The following is a 19,343-nucleotide window of genomic DNA, read 5'->3' on the forward strand; positions in this document are numbered from 1 at the left end:
TCTCAGTGTTAGGTTTCTGGTGACTTGAGCATAACTTGCCATTCTTCTCAAATGCAGTTGTTTGTTTAAACAGCAAAATTCCTTTCTGTCCATGTGTGTTTTGGCCTGTGTGAAACACCTCTCTGCGTGGCAGTGGGCTGGGGGTCGTGGCAGGAACGTGCAGGTCAGAGCTCACACCCCAGTACAGCTACTTGCTCCCTGATGGTGGACCAACTGCAGGGCTTCCCTGCGTTGGTTTCCTTTGTGTGTAAGACACGTCCGAGGATTTACACCTCACAGGTCTTCAGTGGGATAGAAATGAAGGAACATATGGAGAGCGCCTCATAGACAACCGGTGTTCCGTGTTAGCTCCATCCCCTTCCGCTCTCTCCCCCTTGCCTCCTGACATCCCTGTTGGCAGCCCGGCCCCTTTTCTGCTAAGAGACATGGGACAGATTGGCCCGAAGTGCATTTATGGCCCAGCATTTTCCACTGCCCTTGTGAAAGAACTGAAAAAACAGAAAGCAATAAATAAATAAAATAGAAATACTGGAAAGAAAACATTGACTCCCATCGGTATGTGACCTCTATGCAGTGTTTTCACTGAATGTCAATATCAACATCCTGGTACCTTTCAGGCTGAATTCCAGCCTTTCCCTGAGTATTGCAGCATTTCTTTCTAACTTGGTTTTTATGGTACTGTATGATTTGCCTTCACAAGAGTGTCCAAATGTTATCGAAACACAACAATACTAGCATGAAATATGGGGGGAAATAGTCAAGTTTTTAGTTTTCATGTCACCACGATATCCCAGATGCTTTTGGAAATCACGGGGAGAATCACCTCATCTTCTACGTTTTCATCCAGAAGCTTGATTTCAAGTAGACATTCGCTAGCTTAGGAATCTGGTATCAGCACCAAACGATTCTCATCTGAGAACACAAATCCACCATTTTCATCCTCTCCAGATGAACAGTTTGTCTAACCTCAAAAATAGTAACAAAGGCCACCAGTTGTGACCTGGGCCTTTGAGCGATTTTGAGATGCAACAAGCTTTGCTGGTGTAGAAAAAAAAAAAGAGCCTCTTTGAGCAGGGATTTTGTTTCTTTATATAGGGCAATTCAGTATTCAGTCCAGTCTTGAAGCCTTAAAATTCTTTTGATACAGGTCAATCCCCTGGGCCACCCAAATGGCAAAAGAGAGAGAGAAAGAAGGAAGAAGGGAAAGTAGAAAGGAGGGAAGCAGGAAGGGAGGAAGGAAGGGAGGGAGGGAGGGAAGAAAATATGTTAAGTAGACATTTAATCTTTTAACTGACTTGTATAAATACATAGACATTTTTAATTGCAAAGTTATTGCCACTTTGACCTTGGAGAGCTTTTATGGGTCACAATATGTTTTTATGAGTGTCTGCTACCATCAAGAAGATTCAATGATGTCTAGAATGCTCCCAGGTTATGGAGCGTTAGATTTGAAATTCAGACCATTTCCCCACAGAAATCCTGTGACCTTTAGGGAGGCCCAAGCACCCCTACAAGAACTGGCATGTGAGTTTAGCATCGTTCACTTACTACGGGACACTACTGAGTCTAATGTGCTCAGACTCCAGGGCGGGGGCTGTGGGTGTTGCAGTGACCCGCTCCCCGAGTTCATTAGCCATCATAGCCTTTTTGGGAGAGCACCCTGCAGAGGTGGCATTCTGCAGAACACACTTTGGGAATTGTTATACTTTATGATCTCGAAGCCTGTCTCCATTTCTTAGTGTCTATGCTGAGTTCAGCTTGTGATATTTTCAGTTTTAGATGACAGGTAGATGACAGTGAAAACACTAAGCAAAAATGGAATTGGGGTTCCCAAGGAAAAGAAGCCAGCATGTCCCTACCGGCAAGCTCCAGGCCTCCTCTGCCTTCTAGACTCGCAGCCTTGTGGCGGCTGATTTCTATTCACACGTCTAATATGCCAGGGCCCAGAACACACCTCTTAGAATGAAAGGCTTCCCCAGTTCCGCCGTCCAGGCAGTGAAAACTGGGGGGAAGAGCGAGCGGTAGGATTGGGTAGAAACAGAGGCTGTGTTATAAGTCTAGAAGTTGTGGGGTTAGAAATAGATTCAGCGGTGCTCTCCACCTCTCTCATCTCAAATGAATGAAGAGAAATTCTGCTGCTAGGATTACAAGGGGTTGGGGGGAGGGGTAGTGAGTATTTCAGTGGCCACCAGATCCGAGGACTACAGTGTTCCTCTTACCATCATAAGAGACGTAGGTACCATATTTTACAGGCGGCATATAAATGCCATGATGGCACACACCCATGCTTCCGTGAGCATTATACACAGGATGATTACACCCACAGTGTGTACTCATGATACCCATAGATAATGTACATTCATACTTTTCTCTCAAAAATTTTGGGAAAATGGTGAGCACTATACATGGCAAAATATGGCAATAACCAAGGTGACTTGGCAGCTATCATCTTCTATACGTTATTTACTCGGTTAGTCTAGATTTCTAAGTCATAGAATTGAGGCGGGTAGATCAGAAAGAGTTTGATGCCTTCTCTGTGGGAGTACCGGAGCTATTTTAAAATCTGGAAGGACCTCATTCAGTAGTTTTAAAACAGGAAAGGTTTTGTTGGGTTTTTGTTTCTTGGGGTTTTTTGTTTTTTGTTTTGAAATAGCATTAAAGCCATGACTGACGCTAGACCCTTGCTAATTCTCACTTCTCTCTAAAAGAATATGTTGGCAGGGCTGGGTATTTTTAACTTCACTCACTCTTCTCCTACTGGCAGCTCCCAGGTTTGGTCATCCTCAGGGTGCAGCAAGTGTTGGCGTGGCTCAGACGGGCGCAGGAACATGTAGGGGATGTCGGAGTCATGTGCTGGTGGGCGTGCAGGAGGGAGATGCGCTCCCTGTTGTTTGGGCTCTCTCGGCTGAATGTGGGCCATGAAAGGAGCTCAGCTGGGGAAACAAACGGCAAAATGCAGGAAAACGTGGTCGGCAGGCGTTTGGTAGTACTCTACCCTCAGTACATAACAGCAAGCCGAAGGAGAGGAAGGACTCTGTGCTTGAGTTGACCAGGATCAACCACATGGCCGTGTTCAGTGAGACCTCTCCCTGATTCCGACTTTGACTCTGCTACAGGTTTCTATCTTGGTTTTCTTATCAGTTTAATGAAATTAGAATTCCTGAGCCCTTTATATTTTTCCAGTTGGAATGAGATATAATTGACATAGAACATCGTATTCATTTTAGTTGTACGACATAAAGATTTGATACAGTTATGAGGTCTGTCCAGAAGGTATCCAACCACATAATATCAAACATAGAGACATTTATTGAAGAAGATACAAGAAACATTGCACATAGGACAATGACGCCTCAGTCCCCATCAAAGTAGGCACCTTGGGACTGCACACAGTTCTCCCAATCACCCTCAGCTGCCCCAGTATATTTTCCTGAATCTCACTGGTGGTCTGAAATCTCTTTCAGAGAGGATTTTAATTTGGGGAAGAGCTAGGTGGCAGGGCGCCAAATCTAGGCTGTACGTGGGCTGAGTCATCTGGGTGATTTGATGTTTTGCCAAAACACTCTTCACGAGACCTGATGCATGGGCGGGCGTGTGGCCTTCTGAATCATCCGAATAGTTTCCATGGAGGAATGTTCAAGCTTAATACAAAATTTAATGCTGATTCATTGCTCTACTCACTCAGTCATTTTGCATGTGATGGCCACACAGTACACATGCTCACTCAATGTCGTCTACTGCCCCCACTGACTAGTACCATGAAGTCCTCATTATTTACACATGTACATTCCAGTCCATTCTTCTTGGCTGCCAGGTTGAATTGACGTTATATAAACCAACCTCATGTGAACAATGGCTAGACTCCCCGCCCCCGACCCCAACAGACCTCATATATGTTGCAAAATGATCACCACAATAAGTTAACATCCATCACCTCACATAGTTGCAAATTTTATGCCTTATGATGAGAACTTTAAGAGCTACTCTTAGAGCAACTTCCAAATATACAGCCCAGGGTCGTTTGCTGTGGTCACACCATGCTGTACATCATGTCCCCAGAACTTACTGTCTCGTAATGGGAAGTTTGTACCTTTTGACTACCTCCACCCATTTCACTCTTTCTTAAACTCTGAGGTTCTTTCCCTGGAGTGGTTTGAGGTTCCTGACAAAAGGTATGTATGGCTCATGTTGCAGAGGTTGTGCACAAAGTGGGAACTTAGAGACGCAGAAGAACTCGGTTGTTGATGTTAGTTGACCTCTGATGATGAAGTCGATATTGTGTACCTGGAGCTCGGTGGACTCTTTCACTCTTTTTCTCATTTTCTCTACCCGAAAATGGCCCTCAGCCTATTTCATTAGGATACTCTGAAAGTACACGGCAATGAAGATAATGTGAAAGTGCATAGAATCCTGAAGATGGAAGTGTAACACTCGGCCCTCTGTAGTCTCTCCCACTTACCACGTAGCAACGACAGATAAAGCAAAGCCCTGCCCTGCCTTGTGCAGCCGGCTGGAACTCGTCAACAAGGTCTTGTAGCAGGAGGCACCCAAGACGCCAGGGGCAGCAAATGGCCCTGTTTGAATAAAACAGGCAGCACCCCCAGCCCATAGTCTTACCCCATAGTCCCCCTCCCCCACCAAAAAAGAGAGAGAGAAAATTAGCACTGCTGGGTTGCATCTATCCATGCTAGTTCATTGGCGTAAACCATCTCGAATTAACCAAGCTGTAACGCCAAACATGTGTGGATATTCAGAGAATCATGACCACTGTTTTTCTCATCCCTTTTTTGGAGGAAAGGTGGGGGGCGGGGGAGAAGAGATGTTTTAAGTGCCTTAAAACGATCCTTTTTTTTTTTTTTTTTTTGTAAAGTTAGAAGGTAGGCATGCTGAATTGTTTTATAGGTTGTTTTGCAGCATTCCTACATGTATTCCTTAGAATTCCCTCTTGAATACCTAAAAATCAAGCTCCACGCTTAGGGGTGTGGCCTGTAGAATCAGCCTGGTTTTCAATCCCAGGTCAGCACTTCTCAGCTTTATTGCCTGGGCGGGGAACACCTCCAGTCCTCAGCTTCCTCACCTGCAACCGCTAGAGGACAACAGCACCCACCACCTGCAGCTGTTGCAGAGATTCCGTGCCAGGGCACGAGCGTCTGCAGCACCTGGTGCTCATTCTGTCCTAAGTGCTGAGAACAGGAGAGCAGTGCCGTATACTTCTCGTCAGACCTCGCGTGGGGATGCATGCCTCCGTTTTTGGTTTCCGTGTTTGCTGCAGCAGTCTTCCACCCCTGAGGAAAACCTCAGAGTCCGTACAAAACACGCTGACTGAGTGCCGACCCCGAGCCGGCCCGGTGCTTGCTCTCCAGGGCTCACAGTTCGGTAAGTGAAGTGCAGACGTGACCAATAGTTGCAGTGGAATGTTTTCTGCGCTCTTCTGGAGCTGTGCTGGCACCCGGCACCCGGAGGAGTGCCAGGTAGAGTGCCACCCAGAGCTGTGCTGGCCCCCGGAGGAGGCGCACTCAGACTAGGAGCTGAGCGTTTAGTTTGCGCGAAGGTGGGGTTAGTTTGGAATCATGACACCTCATTAATTCCCTTCGGAACGGTGAGCTTAGACAAGCATGTGCAATAATACAAGAAAAAGTCATTCGTGTTTACTGTGTTTGCTAAGCCAAGGAAATGGACGTGTCCATTTGAGAAAGAGTTTCGGCAACAGGGTTACAAAGGGGGGTTTGATGTTGACGAGGGCCCCGTCGCAAGGCATCACGCGTTAGCAAAGGGCTGGCTGTCGCTTCCACGGGGAGCTTTTACTTTTGAAAAGCGGCAAGAGGGTGAAATCCAGCAAATCTCTCCCCTGCATGTCCTTGCCCCAAACCCCTGCCAAGGACAGGGTTAGGTTCATTAGGTCATGTTTCCCTTCGGCCCTGGACAGCCAGTGTCTCCAGGACGGGTGCTGTCCAGCCAGGTCCCTGAGGCTGCGGGTCCGTGAGGACAGGTGACCACGGAGCACAAGTGGGTGACCTGCATGGGGAACCTGGAATTTGATATTTCTAAAAAAGCAAGTCCTGGTTTAGTGAGCAGGACCCACCGCCTTTCCCAGTCTTTCACAGGGACGATGGGCAGGGACGTACCCTGCGTGAGGCGTGAGGGCAAAACTTAGCGGGCACAGTGGGACGCCCTGCCCCCTTTGAAGATCCAGTCTCTGCAGAGCCTTTCACGGCACACAGAAACCACTCATGATTCGATGTCATGTGAAAAAGCCACTTGTGAAACTGCACAGAAAGTCTGCTTCTAATTTTGTTTGTAAATTCACACATATAAATATTCATATAGCACATGGAAGGATTTGTGTGTACATACAAATATAAAAAGAAAATACACCAGGATGTCACAGTACCTATCCCAGCAGTAAATTTTTATTTTTTTTAAGATTGTATTTATTTACTTTAGAGAGAGGGAAAGAAAAGAGGGGAAGAGAAACATCAACGTGTGGTTGCCTCTCCCACGCCCCCTACTGGGGACCTGGCCCGCAACCCATGTATGTGCCCTGACTGGGAGTCAAACTGGCAACTTTTCGGTTCACAGGCCAGCACTCAATCCACTAAACCACTCCAGCCAGGGCCCAGCAGTAGAATTATATAGGTAATTTTTTATTTTCTTCTTTGTGTATTTTTAATATTTTCTACATGTACCCCTGTTATCATTGGGAGGAGATATTAATTTCGTGATTCTTTTAGTTAACTGAAATTAGCCCTAAATTAGCCCTAAAGATGTCTATCTCAAATGGGGGGTGGGGGGAGGCAGCTATGTGAATGCCAGCCAGTTGACATGTCTGCTCCGGACCAGACAGGCATCTCAGCAGAACGCCTGGTGTTTACGTCTACATGCTGAAGGCCTGTGATTGGGCAATGTTTCTTTCTATAGATGTAATTGATAAAGATTAATTTCTGGCTCCCACTTGAGAGAACTAACTATAGGTAGAGCTAAGGAGATGTCAATGAATTCTGTGAATATGCCCAGAATATTCTCAGTTATTTTTGCCTCAAGACGTGGGTGAAACAAGTTGTAGATGAAGCTTACCCTAGCTCTTAAAAAACAAAAAGTATAAGCAAAACACAGTCAAGAGAGAAATGTGGCTCCTTTCTGCAGACCTCTCAGAGGATCCAAATCAAAAAACATTCTCCTTTGCCTTCAGCGCTCCCCCCACCCAAGCCACAGTGGCATGGCCTGCATTTGTTCATCTGGATCTGCCTGTGGGAGAGGGGACAGCAGGAAAGGGGTGACTCTGGCCATCCAGCCACCCTTATCTTATATGTAAGGTGCAAGTCCTCTGATCTTAGGGACCAATCAGGCAGCTTGCTTTTCTAAATGCCTCCAACAAACATTCACTGAGCACCTAAGCCCTGGAGAGACAAAGTCGGGTGAAAGGAGAGCCCTCATGGAGCTCAGTCCACTGGCGGGGAGGGAGGACCAGTAAAGAGAAAACCCTAATAAATGCCGCGTGGTGAGCAGAGCTGAGCCCAAGGCACGGTGGAGCCACCTGCGGAGGGGCTCCTGACTGAGCCCCGGGGATGGGGCACTGGGCTACAGGGAAGGCTCCTGGAAGATAGGAGGCCTCGGGTGAGTCTTCGAGGATGAGCAGTAACTCACCAGGCAAAGGTGACAGGTGGCAGAAGGGCATGCTGCTAAAAACAAACGCCAGTGTGTGATAGGCCAGATGTTTGGCTCTTTAGAACAGTTTGGGGGTGGACATTGTTGCACTGAGGACATTCCCTGAGATGGAGGCCAGACCCTTGGTGCTGACACCACTGAGCCCGGGCTGGAGGATCGCTGGGCCCCACAGCCTGGCCATTGTGTGATGCGCTGCTGTTTAACACGCACCCACTACACACATCTCCAAACTGAGTCTCTAGTTGGCTGGGGGAAAACAGACATTAGCTTCCAGTCAGAGGATCTGGAGCTCCCTGGGTGGAAAGGACCCTTGGACCAGACCCCCTTCTCCATGGCATCTCCTCCGTGGCAGTGATGGGTGCCGTAGGCAGGAAGCCAGGCGTGGCCTCGATCCACCAGCACTGGTGTGGTGAACCGCTGAGGCTCCTCATGACGCGGCTGGTTTCTCCGCCTCGCCTCGCCCAGCGCATCCCTGCACGGGCACAGCTCTTGCCTCGAGTGCCCGTGTTTGTGCCCTCCTCGGGTGTGGGTCGGAGTGGCCTCTGCTGACGCCCGGAGCCCAGAGAATAGCCAGGTCTGGGCTGTAGCTTCTCAAGTCAGTGGAATGAACACACGTATTTGTTCCTTGAATTCCAGTCACTAAAATGAGGTGGTGGGGTTTTTTTTATCTCATGGAAGTGCTAGCAGACAGGTGAGAACGGTCTACTTGTAAACAGCAGCCTCCCAGCCCGGGCCTGCAGGGCCCTCTCCCCCTATCGAGTCCCCTCCCCTCTCAGCTCACTTCCTGTCTTGTCGCTCCCACCAGGTGATATAGAGCCTTGTGTCTGATGTACCTTTGCAGCCACTCAGGGGTGTCCAACCTTTTGGCATCTCTGGGTCACACTGAAAGAAGAGTTGTCTTGGGCCACACACGAAATACGTTGCAACCCATAATCGCAAAAACATCTCATAACGTTTGAAGTAAATTTGTGATTTTGCGTTGGGCCGCATTCACAGCCGGCCTGGGCCACAGATTGGACACCCTGCGAGTGAGCTCATGAATAGATGTTTATGCGGACAACTGGGCGCTGTTTCTGCCCTGCCTCCCTCCATAAAGGGCTTAGACAGCCTGCACAGGTAGGTCTGATCAGCCTGGAAAGAGAGGCTCACAGATCTTAATTAGGGAAACAGACTAAAAGGAAGATCAACACCAAGGGAAAAATTTTAACGTCAACATGCAGGCGGCAGGTTCTATATCCTCATTAAAGCTGAGCCACAAATTTGGCTCTCAGCTTCCTGAAGGTTGCAGCCAATGCGAAATACAGTCATTACCCATGCTGGGTACTTTGTTGTCGAGTATACTGCATCCTCTCCAAAAAAAAAAAAAAAAAACTTCAGTGTGACAGCTTTTTGACCTGGGTCCCCATGAGGGGTTATCGTATCTTACCCAGCATTCATTCAGTGCCTGTCCCGAACATGAGGTGGTTCTTTGGAGGGTCCTTCAGTGAAGGTGGGGGGCAGAACACCAGCAGACTTCTGAAAGCATAGCCCAGGCGCCCAAAACACTGGCTCATCAGAAGTCAGATCTGGGTTTGAATTCTGACTCTGCCCCTTACCAGCTGGGTGAACCTGGCCAAGTTAATCAACCTCATGAACGGTGAGCTTCTCATGTGTGAAATAGGGATGATAATTCCTCCTCTGCTAAGTTGGAGGTTTAATCACATCAGGCACTCAGTTGGCCCCTGGGTGTAGTGGGCAGTGTCATGTGGTCATTGCCACGAGTACCGCTTCATTAACCCTCTGAGAGGAGATAGAATGGGTTCAAGTTCACAGGAGGTCTGGCTTGGTGCAGAGATCAAACCTAACACAGCTACAAGGGTGGACTGACTGCATGTCTATAAGTCGCTGTCCACAGACAGCTTTCTCCATCCGGGCTGGGGAGACCTTGTACGGGAGAGGGGTCGACTCGCAGCTCAGTACCTGGGGTAGAGGTGTTGGGTCCCAGGTTGAAGGAGGAGTTGGGTGTTCTAAAATTCAGCTGAGCAGGTGTTAGACTTGACATCCAATGTGAAAACTGAAGTGTCTAGACAAGATTCCTGGCCAAACGAGTGGCCAGCCCGCTGGCGCGAGGAGGTGAGCCATGGTAACCCTGTGAAGTGGGCGTGGAGTTTGCCCGGGAGGCAGGGCCCAGCCTCGTCCACCAAAGGAGGAGGCGGCCCTGAGAACCCCGAGGCGGCAAATAAAGAACAAATAAGATTCTTTGGAGCTGGAAGATTTTTCTCCTATTTTTAATTATCAAAATGAAAAAGGCTTATTTTTCAGATTGTAAAATTATTCATCTTCATTTGAAGAAAATTCAAAGCATCCAAAGAAGCATAAATAGAGAAAAATCGCCCACGGCTCCCCCACACAGTGATGACCACTAGTAACATTTTGACGTATAGTATCTGTGTTTTCTATGCACACAGTCAGAAACCACCTGTTTGTATATATACATGTATTTTTACTTAGTCTTCCAACTAGTTTTTCCTTGATGGTCTTTTCTTGTAACTAGTTTCTCAGATGACTCAATGTTCATTTTAAAAGGCTGCTTAGTGTTCCACCACGAGTCTCTATGTAGAGTACTTAATCAGCCCCATATTAATGAAAATTTTAAACACTGTAATGAATATTCTTGCAAATGTGCCATTGAGCCCCCGAGCCAAAAAGATTTTCAAACCAGGAGTTTCCAACACAGAAAAATCCTAGTGACGCACCAGTTAATATAGATTAATTGCCTAGTGGGCAGAGCTTGCCCCAGGGGACAGACTTCCCACAAACTGTGCTGCAGTCTCTCTAATCCCGCGCTGGTGAGTGTGCCAGCACAGCCTTCGAGGGGAGGCAGGAGGGCAGTGGGAACAGGCCTCTGTCTCTCCAGGAGCCTCCCTGCCCCACACCATTCAGTGGGCACTTCCTGGACACTCCCTGCCGGCCGGGCACCAGGGATCAGCCCACGGCGTGGTGATGGTCGGTGCAGTGCTGGCTGCCGCTAATGGGCCCACAGTAAATACAGCTGCCTACACAAGTCTCCAGTTAGCATCACAAAAACAAGGTTGCCTCCCTGGATTACCATCAGGATCTATCCTTAAATAGGCTCCCCGGCTTGTCCGCAGATTAAAATTCCTGGTGGGGAGAGTCGGGGCTTCCAGGGCAACTGTGACTTCCTGCCTCCACCCTAGAGAGCCAGAGCTGGAGAGGGAGTGTGGCTTGCCTCCCTCTTGTCATCCTCATGTCACTGACAGGTCACCATGGGGTGAGAATCTCTGTGCTGACGGTTCAGGTCAAGCCACCAAGGGCAGCCATGGCCTGGAGGCTGCCTCTCCTATAGTTCTGATGTGTGACCAAGGCCACCTCACCCCCAGCTAGATCCATCCATCCCCCAGGAGCTTCTGCAGCCAGTGTTTTTTAGTTGTTTGTTTTTTAACAGTTTGCAGGAGTCTTGCATCTTAAGTGTGGTTCTAAGGTGGAGCTGCCGAGAGTACGGCCCCTCAGAACACCTGAACTCCAGCCCCAGCACAGCCAGGTGCTGGCTTCACGAGCGAGTTACTGCCTCCCAGGCAAACCAGGAATAATAATAGCCCCAGGCACAGACTGTTGCCAGGACTAAAAGAGAGTCCTTACAGAGCACAAGGTAAATAATAAATGTCGGCAGTACTGTCCTTGGGCTGTTATTCTGAGCGATTCTCAGAACAGGCCAGTAAGGAAGGTACTGAGTAAGCTGTTCCCCCCGTGTTAGGGTAAAACTGAGGCTCAGAGGATGCTCTTCCCAGCAATCACCCCCCACACCTGCACCAGCACCCACGCACTGACCGCCACACCCTTGGGCCACCTTCTTTCACTGGGGCTCCATGTAAGGTGGAAAATACTCAAGGCTTCTTGCCATAATAAGTGTGATTCTAGAAATTCTGAGCCTCATGCTGGAAAGGCCAAGGCAGGAATTTTCCAGTAAGCAAGGAGGGACCGAAGGGGCCGAGGTCAGAGCGCATCTCAGGGTTTGAGAGGTGAGGTCAGCAAGTTTGAATTTACACCCGAGACAGTGACGACGCGGAAGTACCAAGGTGCCACCTGCCTGAAGAGGACATCCCAGCACTGTGGTTTGGGATGGCCTGTGTGAAGGGCCCCTTAGTGCTTCCTGTGGCCTGCGACCAGGACAGGCCGGGGTCTCAGACACTTCCCCACGGCCAGGGCTGCAGGGCGGCTCCAGGGTTGGCGTCCTGTGACTGCACCGGTTCGTCCCGGCTCCTGCAGCCTGAACAAGGGTGCAGCCAGGCTTCCTTAGGGTCCCACGGTGTCCAGGTGCTTTACAAACCACCCCAACACTCGGTGGTGTAAAACCACACCCATTTTATTATCTTTACAGCTCTGTGAGTCAGGAATTTGGGCAGAACGCGACGGTTTGCTCTCTTCCTCCCAACAATGCCAGGGCCTCCGCTGGGGTGGGTCAGATGGCTGCGGATGCTGGGACAGCTGGCCTGCCGCCATCGGTCTAAGCCTCAGACCCTCCCTCTCCAGGTGGAGTCTCCTGGAGCCTGAAAGTCCAGGCTGACTCCTCCCCTCCATATCGGGAGCCTGGGCCAGGCTGGCTGCTGTTGCTCCCCAGGCAGCCGCCCCTGCAGCCAGCTCGGGCATCTCTGCAACGGGGTGGTCTCAGGGGGGCCAGACTTCTGATGGAGGGCTAGCTGCCCTCGGAGCGAATGTTCCGAGAGGCCCAGTTGGGAGCTGCAGGACTCCCGGCGATCTGATCTTGGAGGTCCCGGCATGGCATTTCTGCCCCATTCTGCTGTCGGGAAGTCGGTAAAGCCAATCCAGGTTCAGGAGGTGGAGCAGCAGATTCGCCCCCTCACCAGGGAGCACGGCAGCCACCTTGGAGACAGGCTACCACCCACGGGGACAGCTGGTAACTTTCCAGCTCTGTGATGTCAGGCAAGTTACTCAACCTCTCTGAGCCTCGATTTCCTTATCTACAAAATTTGGATAATGATATTCTGCTGCTGATGGTTATGGTTAAGACTTAAATGAGACGAATTTAGGCCCTGACCAGGTGACTCAGTTTACTGGAGTTATCTTTTCCACCAAATGGTTGCAGGTTCAATCCCCAGTCAGGGTGCAGCTGGGAGGCAACTGATCAGTGTTTGTCTCTCACAGTCTCTTTCATCAATAAACATCCTCAGGTGAGGATCTGAAAAGAGAGAGAGAAGTTTAGTGCACTGCCGATAGCAGTAACTTAGTCGTGCTATTACTCTAGCTTGTCATTTGTTCAGCAAGCGTCTACTCAGTGCCTGTATTGTCAGACTGTGCCAGGCACAGTCTCAGGCTCCAGCCTCCCCACAGTGTCAAGGATGCTCTACTGAAAGCAAGGACTAGTTGGGCCCTCAGGTTTTTTCAGGGGCCTCACTGGGCTGGTCTGTGCCAGCCAGCGCCGTTGGGGTCGGGGAGCCTGGCTCGGCAGAGGGAGCAAGGACTTGTCCCCTGAGCCTCTGATATCTCTTTGTCTTCGTCACACTAGAATCTCCTGCTACGATAACAACGCTCTCCCCGTTTGAAAAAGTGGGGCTGTTACTAAGGAGAAGCAGGAAAAGTGACCCTTCCTCCCAGGTCAGACTGTGTCCCGGGTCCCATCTGACCAGCGTGTGTCCCTCAGGGCCCTGGTATTGGTGGCACAGCACTGAGCACACAGCCAGCAGCTCCTGCATCTCGTGTCTGTGGGCCTCCCTGACGTCCAGCATCGAAGACACCTCGGTGAGGTGACAACGTGTAGGGAAGGTAACAATGTCCCATTTTTTACTCTCCATAACCATAAAAGAAGAATTCTGTGAAGCTTTTGAAATAAAACAGGAAGACGTCGAGGAGGAGGAAGGCCAGACCAGGAGAGGCCAGTGGGCAGGCGGCTCAGCCCCACAGTCTGCAGTCGCTTCCTGACCCCGCACTCGCTGCAGACCGAGGGGCGGAGCTTCTCTCCCGGCACCTTTCACGTCCTTTACGCTTCCCACAATAGTCATGTGAAAAGTCTCACTTGCTCAAATGAGCCTCTTCGACTTTTCACTTGCAGACACTCAAGCTTTAGGTAAATCTCACCGAGGAACTTGTTTTCAGGTGAACGATACAGGAATTCACACTCATTAAGCGCCCTCCCTGTTCCAGCCCCGAAAAGCTGTGCGATGTAGAACCACTGACCCTGCCGTCTTAGTCCAGTTGTGCCCGCGCCCCAGAGAGCCTGCTACGTATCCCTGACAGATGGACGCCAACAACCTCCACGGCAGGCGACCACGACCAACAGCCGTGACTCCCCGTGGAGACTGCAGAAGCCAGAAGCCCCCGTCTGCCTCCCAGAGGGGACCCCTGGCTCAGAGCCGACGATGACGTGGGTGTGAGGGTAGGCAGCCGGGGGCTCTGCCCTCCCGCGCAGTGACGGCCAGGGCCGTCTGCCAGCCACCCCCCCACTCGGTTGTTGGTGCCTCACCAGTTTACCGGTCTGACTCATCCCAGGAGGCAACCACCACCGGCCCAGTGTTCACTACAGGAAGAAGCGTCTGGCTGGCTGTGCAAGGTGCGGTGTCTCCAAGAGGCCCTCGCCTGTCGTGTGGGGCCATCATTTCCCGACAAGGAGCTCAAAGAGAAGACACGTCTTTGTCAAACCAAATCCCACGTCAAAGGTGTTTTCCCTGTTGGGTCTCAGACCATGTCCGTCTGGCATTGACTGAAAATCTGGTCCATCCAGAATCCCACGGGCCCCTTCCACTCAGCCTCTGAGCATCTGCCCGCCCCTCCCACCCCGTCTTCGTCAAGTGGGATCAGGCCACACCATTCTTGTGAGAATCGGGGCAGCCAAGCTGTTCCGTGGGCTTGACTCAGGTGGACGGGGCAGCAGGCCAAGGGCACGGCCTGCAGAGTAATCTTCGTGGTTTTGAAAAACTACCTGCGGACGGAATCCAGGGACACTTAAAAAAGAAAACCCGGGACAGACCACGCCTCCTTGGGGGTCAATGTCATGTTTTCTCAGTGAGAGGACAGCCTGGAGCTCTTCTCAGAAGAGAAGGCAGAAATCGAAGGTGTGAATCGAGAAGAGGGAAACTGGAAGTCGTCCTGAGAGGAGTGATTGAAAGTCTGAAGAAAAGAGCCTTTCTCCCAGGCACGGCTTGGCACACAGAATCTCCTGCCTCTTGCTGATTTGATGATAAAATATGGAGTGGACCCACCGGGAGAGCAAATGCCTCAAGAAATAGATGGATAATTGGCTCTGTTTGCATGCTTGCTGCTGCAACTAGGAGACGCCACGCCAGCATGACTAATGCCTCTCCCCTCCGCCTAAATTAGATTTTGATTGTGTTTCACCAGTGTTCGCTGAATCACAGATGTTTGAGGTAAAAAGACCCAACCTTCTGAGGAACGCCTCCCGCCGGCGTGTGTGGCATTGCCACCCTGCAAATGCAGTGGGGGCGCTCTCAGGGCCGGGGGGCCGGGGCCCTGCTCCCCTCGGGGTGGGGTGTGATGCAGGCTCCCCAGCTCGGCTGTGAGCAAGCAGGTCGCCTCATGACTAATGACCCTTCCAGACTCTGAGTTAGACCTCGAGTGTCCCCTTCCTCTCTGCCTTCCATGGACTCACTGCCCCCGCAGGTGGAGTAGTTCAAGGTCCTCGCTGGTTCACCCCTCACGGGTTCCTCAGCCACTGGGCCCTTTTGATCCACAGGGTGCCACAGTGAACGCCTTCTCGTTTCTCTTGCAGAATCTAGCCTATGAAATCATCCTGACACTGGGACAGGCGTTTGAAGTCGCTTACCAGCTGGCACTACAAGCCAGGAAAGGGGGGCACTCCTCCACACTGCCAGAGAGCTTTGAAAACAAACCCTCCAAGCCCATCCCCAAGCCCCGCGTTAGCATTCGCAAGTCAGTGGTAAGTAGAAGACACAGCTGCTGGGAGGGCCTTGGCCGGGAGGGAAAGGGGGCTGCCGCCGACCCGGGCCCTTGCGGGGTGTGGGGGCCACTCTTCTTCATCTTGTCCTTGGCTTCCTCCTGGCTTGTGTCTGTCATCCACCCCACCCAGTTCCTGAAAAGCATAGGAGACCATGTGCCTGAACCTGGAGGCTCCCATGCACATTCCGTTTCCGGTTTCCTGCAGCCGGTTTCCGGTTTCAGGAAGAAGTGGCTGGCTGTGCAAGGTGCGGTGTCTCCGAGGCCCCCCCTCGGAGGGGGCCTGGGCACTGCTGCTGTCCTTGGTGAAGGACTTCCCGAGGTCCCAGCTTTGGGGGCAGAGCCCCTGGCCCACAGAGGTTGACAGAGGTTCACCGTGAAGGTGACGGTACCCAGGGGAAGCGAGAGGCACAGGCCACAGGCGGCCGGAGCAGAGCTGCCCCGTGGTGCGCAGGTCAGGCAGCCGGGCCAGGTGCTGGGTCCCAGCCGAGGCTTCCTGCAGAGCGGAGACTCTTCCGAAGCCCCTCCAGGAACTTCCTCCCCCGCCTCCCACCAGCTCCGCAGACATCCTGTCTTAGCAGACTTCCATGACTTCAGAGCGGGCTCCTCTGTAGTAGCAACACCCCGAAGCTGGAATGCTCCCCAGCAGCGCCTGCTCCGGCTGCCTGCCATCTGGCACCCCAGGAACGCTGGGACTCGGGCGGGCAGGCCTACCCTTCCATCTGTAAGTCTCTCCTCCTCCCCCCAACCCCGGTGTTTTTAACGTTGGTGACCTCATGGCTCCTTGTCAACTTACTTCTTTTTGGCCTTTACTCCTGTCACCATCCTCGGCAACTTCACCATTCATTGGATGGTCCCCGCCCGTAGTGCCTGGCCTCTGTGTCCCTTGCCAGCTTGGCTCACTCCTGGGATCTTCACCCCGCCCACCTCAGCCATTCACTCCACACTCGTCTCTCGTGGCTAAGCCACAGTGACCGAGCGGCCCCTGAAAATCTTTCCCTCAAACCCCACGCTCTGCCGCCCCCACCCAGCTTATACCCAGACCCCCACTCCCAGTCCTGACACACTCCCAGAACCCACACTCGCACGCACTGACTTTGCCTTTGGTGTTTAACTGACACCAAAAACGTAGTGTGTCCAGAACAGAATCGTTGGTTTGCCCTGTTTCTCTCGCTCCAGCTTTCCCAGCTCAGTCGACAATACAACCATTCCCCATGTTCTCAACATAAATCTAGAAGTCATCCCCGATTCCTGCCCCCCCCCGCACCCCACCCATGGGCGGCTTCTGTCCACTCAGCCTCTGGAACGAACCTTGGATCCGTCTGCTCCCCTCCTTCCCTCCGTCACTCTTCTCACCCAGGGAAGGTTCCCGCACCCTGCCCTCCAAACCCACAGAAGTGCACCTCCTAGCAGCCTCCCTTCCTCCTCACAGCACCCGGGGCGTCTTCTCAACACAGACCAGACCATGGCCCCACTGCCCACTCCCTGAAGGCCACTCCCCCACCGCACTTCTCCTTGACACTCAGGCCTTCCTGTTCCTGAAAGTCACATCTTGCTCCTGCCTGGGGCCTTTGTCCCACCTGTCCCCACCACATGGCACTGTGTCCCCTGATTTCCACATGGCCGACTCTGCCGTTCAGGTCTCAGCCACAGGAAGCAGCTTTTTCTGGGCCACGCTCGTTGCACTCAGGCATATCACCTGCTTCTCATTCTGTGCAGCAGTGTAAGTGGAGATTTAGTGTCTTCCCCTACAAAAAATATGAGTTAACTCTCCGGGAATTTCCGGAGTCCTTTGTGAGTTCTCTTAGACAGTTGTATTCATTCTCGGGTGGGCTGGGGAATCTGTTCAGGGCAGGTGCCTGTCTCACGTCACTCTGGTCCCCCAGACTCTGCCAGAGGGTGCTGAGGGTCGGGCGCTGGAGCAGCTCCTAGAAACTAATCTTAGAGGCCTCGGTGAGAAATGTGAGAACATGCAGAGAATAAGGACACTGATGTGCTGCCGCAGACCCCGATCCCTCGACTGGTGTCTGCATTCCATTCCCTCCGTTCCCATTGTTTGTTGCTGAGAAATTGTTTATTGTGATTCCTGAAAATCCGCAAAATGCTCCCTGCAGCCTTATGGCGATACAACCAAACCGCGTTGGAGGGTAGCTGATGGGCACGGATCTCACAGGCTTCTGGAAGGTTCCAAACTCACTGTGCAAGAGAGACGGGGGAGGCCTCTCTCCACCCCCTTGCCCAGTGTTCCTGGGGACCGGGGCCAAGGCAGACATGGGAACACCCAAGGATGAGGCACCAGCTGGGCGAGAATGTGCCCAGGCCCGCCTCAGAGGTCGGGCTTGTGTGCACAGGGGCGGGAACAGCTTAATCACTCCACAGCTCAGTTAGGCTCAAGGCTCCACCTGCCAGAGCCCCGCTCACCTCGTCTCTCCTCCCCTCTGTGAACTGATTACGAACCCTAAATGGGCCACTTTCCCTCCCCGCCCTCACCCAGCACACTCTTGCTCCCCTTCAGCTCCCCGTTCAGACACCACTGCATTCTTGGGGTGCTGCCTAGTCAACAAGCATTCACTGTGTGCCTACTAGTTACTGGGTTGCCAGGAACTTTTTGAAGTTTGGGTGAACAGAACAGACAAAGCGACACCTTCGCGCACACACTTTGGAGCGGAGGATGAACAAATAAACAAATGGTTTGCGTGGTACATGGATTATACAGAGCAGGAGGAGGGCAGGAAAGCCGGGGCACTGTTTTGCACAGCACAAGGGAGGTGGTGCTGTCTGAGCCACCACCTGAAGGACACTAGGGCACAGAGTGTGCAGGGGTCTGGGACAAGAGTGCCCCTCAGAGCAGGGGCCTCAGGCGTGGGCTGGGTGCCCAAGGACAGCAGAGGGGCCGGTGTGGCTGCAGTGAAGAGAGGCAGGCAGGCCCATCCTAGGTCACCTTGAAGACTTGGGATTTATTCTGGGATGGAAACCATTAGAGGCCTGAGATGCAGGGAGTTTCATCACCTGGTGCACCGCCTCCTGGAAGCCCCCCTGGCTCCCTGACGTGGGGTCAGTGGCTTTCCTGCGCACCCCCGCCCCCTCTCCCTCCCATCTCACTTCTCATATCCAAATGTTTGAGTCTGCTCCCCATCCATGTGCCTTCAAGAGCAAGCGCTGTGTCCCATTCACTGCCCCTTCTGCAGGTCCATGTGCAATAAATATGGTCAAAAGAACAAACAAATGATTCTCACAACCAATACCCCTGAAGTCCGGCCAGGGCGGCAGGCCGGTCTCTGAGCAGCGTAGGTTGCATGCCCGCACCCCCGTACAGGTACCACATAACAGGCATTAGCCTTTCTCTCTTAAAGCAGATCGACCCATCTGAGCAAAAGACTCTGGCCAACCTGCCGTGGATCGTGGAGCCGGGACAAGAAGCCAAGAGGGGAATTAACACCAAGTATGAGACCACGATTTTCTGATACTCACCATCCTCCCGCCCTCGTGGTGCCTTGCACGCCGAGCAGTCCGGAGCAGGCTTTCCTTCCCGCCTCGTTTCCACCCAGCCCAGGAGGAAGACTGCTGTTGTGTGGCCTTGTTGTAGGGGACAGGCCACTGGCCATTCCTGGGGACGTTCTTTCTGCAGCAGCGACAGAAAGCGCAACCAAGACTTTCCAGCCGTAAACCCTGAGAAGCATGAGGTGAGATTTTCGCTGACTCCAGACTCCCCTCCCTGCTGCCGCCCAAGGTATTTCTAATGACCTGGCCCC

General features: G+C 51.9%; 2 protein-coding genes across 8 annotated transcripts in view; one reads left to right on the forward strand and one right to left on the reverse strand.

Annotated features, from left to right (window-relative positions):
* The window catches only part of ANKS1B (ankyrin repeat and sterile alpha motif domain containing 1B), an 830,526-nt gene extending 811,463 nt beyond the window's left edge, over positions 1-19,063 (forward strand). For 3 of the 7 annotated variants that reach the window (XM_037160668.2, XM_037160670.2, XM_053662066.1), the window contains 2 exons: positions 15,407-15,574; positions 18,945-19,063. In XM_037160668.2, the coding sequence (XP_037016563.1) occupies positions 15,407-15,574; positions 18,945-19,055 (279 nt within the window). In that variant the 3' untranslated portion in view covers positions 19,056-19,063. Of the gene's footprint in view, positions 1-15,406; positions 15,575-18,928 lie in introns of all 7 variants that reach the window. The other 4 variants (XM_037160669.2, XM_037160671.2, XM_053662067.1 and 1 more) reach the window with 2 other exon arrangements.
* Positions 19,064-19,139: 76 nt separating this feature from the next.
* Positions 19,140-19,343, reverse strand: part of APAF1 (apoptotic peptidase activating factor 1) — an 82,118-nt gene continuing 81,914 nt past the window's right edge. Inside the window, exon 28 of the transcript XR_008390995.1 lies at positions 19,140-19,213. The gene's annotated coding sequence lies outside the window, so the exon portion shown is untranslated. The remainder of the gene's footprint in view (positions 19,214-19,343) is intronic.

Source organism: Artibeus jamaicensis, unplaced genomic scaffold (genome assembly GCF_021234435.1).
Source record: "Artibeus jamaicensis isolate MK-2021 breed Jamaican fruit bat unplaced genomic scaffold, CSHL_Jam_final contig_233, whole genome shotgun sequence".
NCBI lineage: Eukaryota > Metazoa > Chordata > Mammalia > Chiroptera > Phyllostomidae > Artibeus > Artibeus jamaicensis.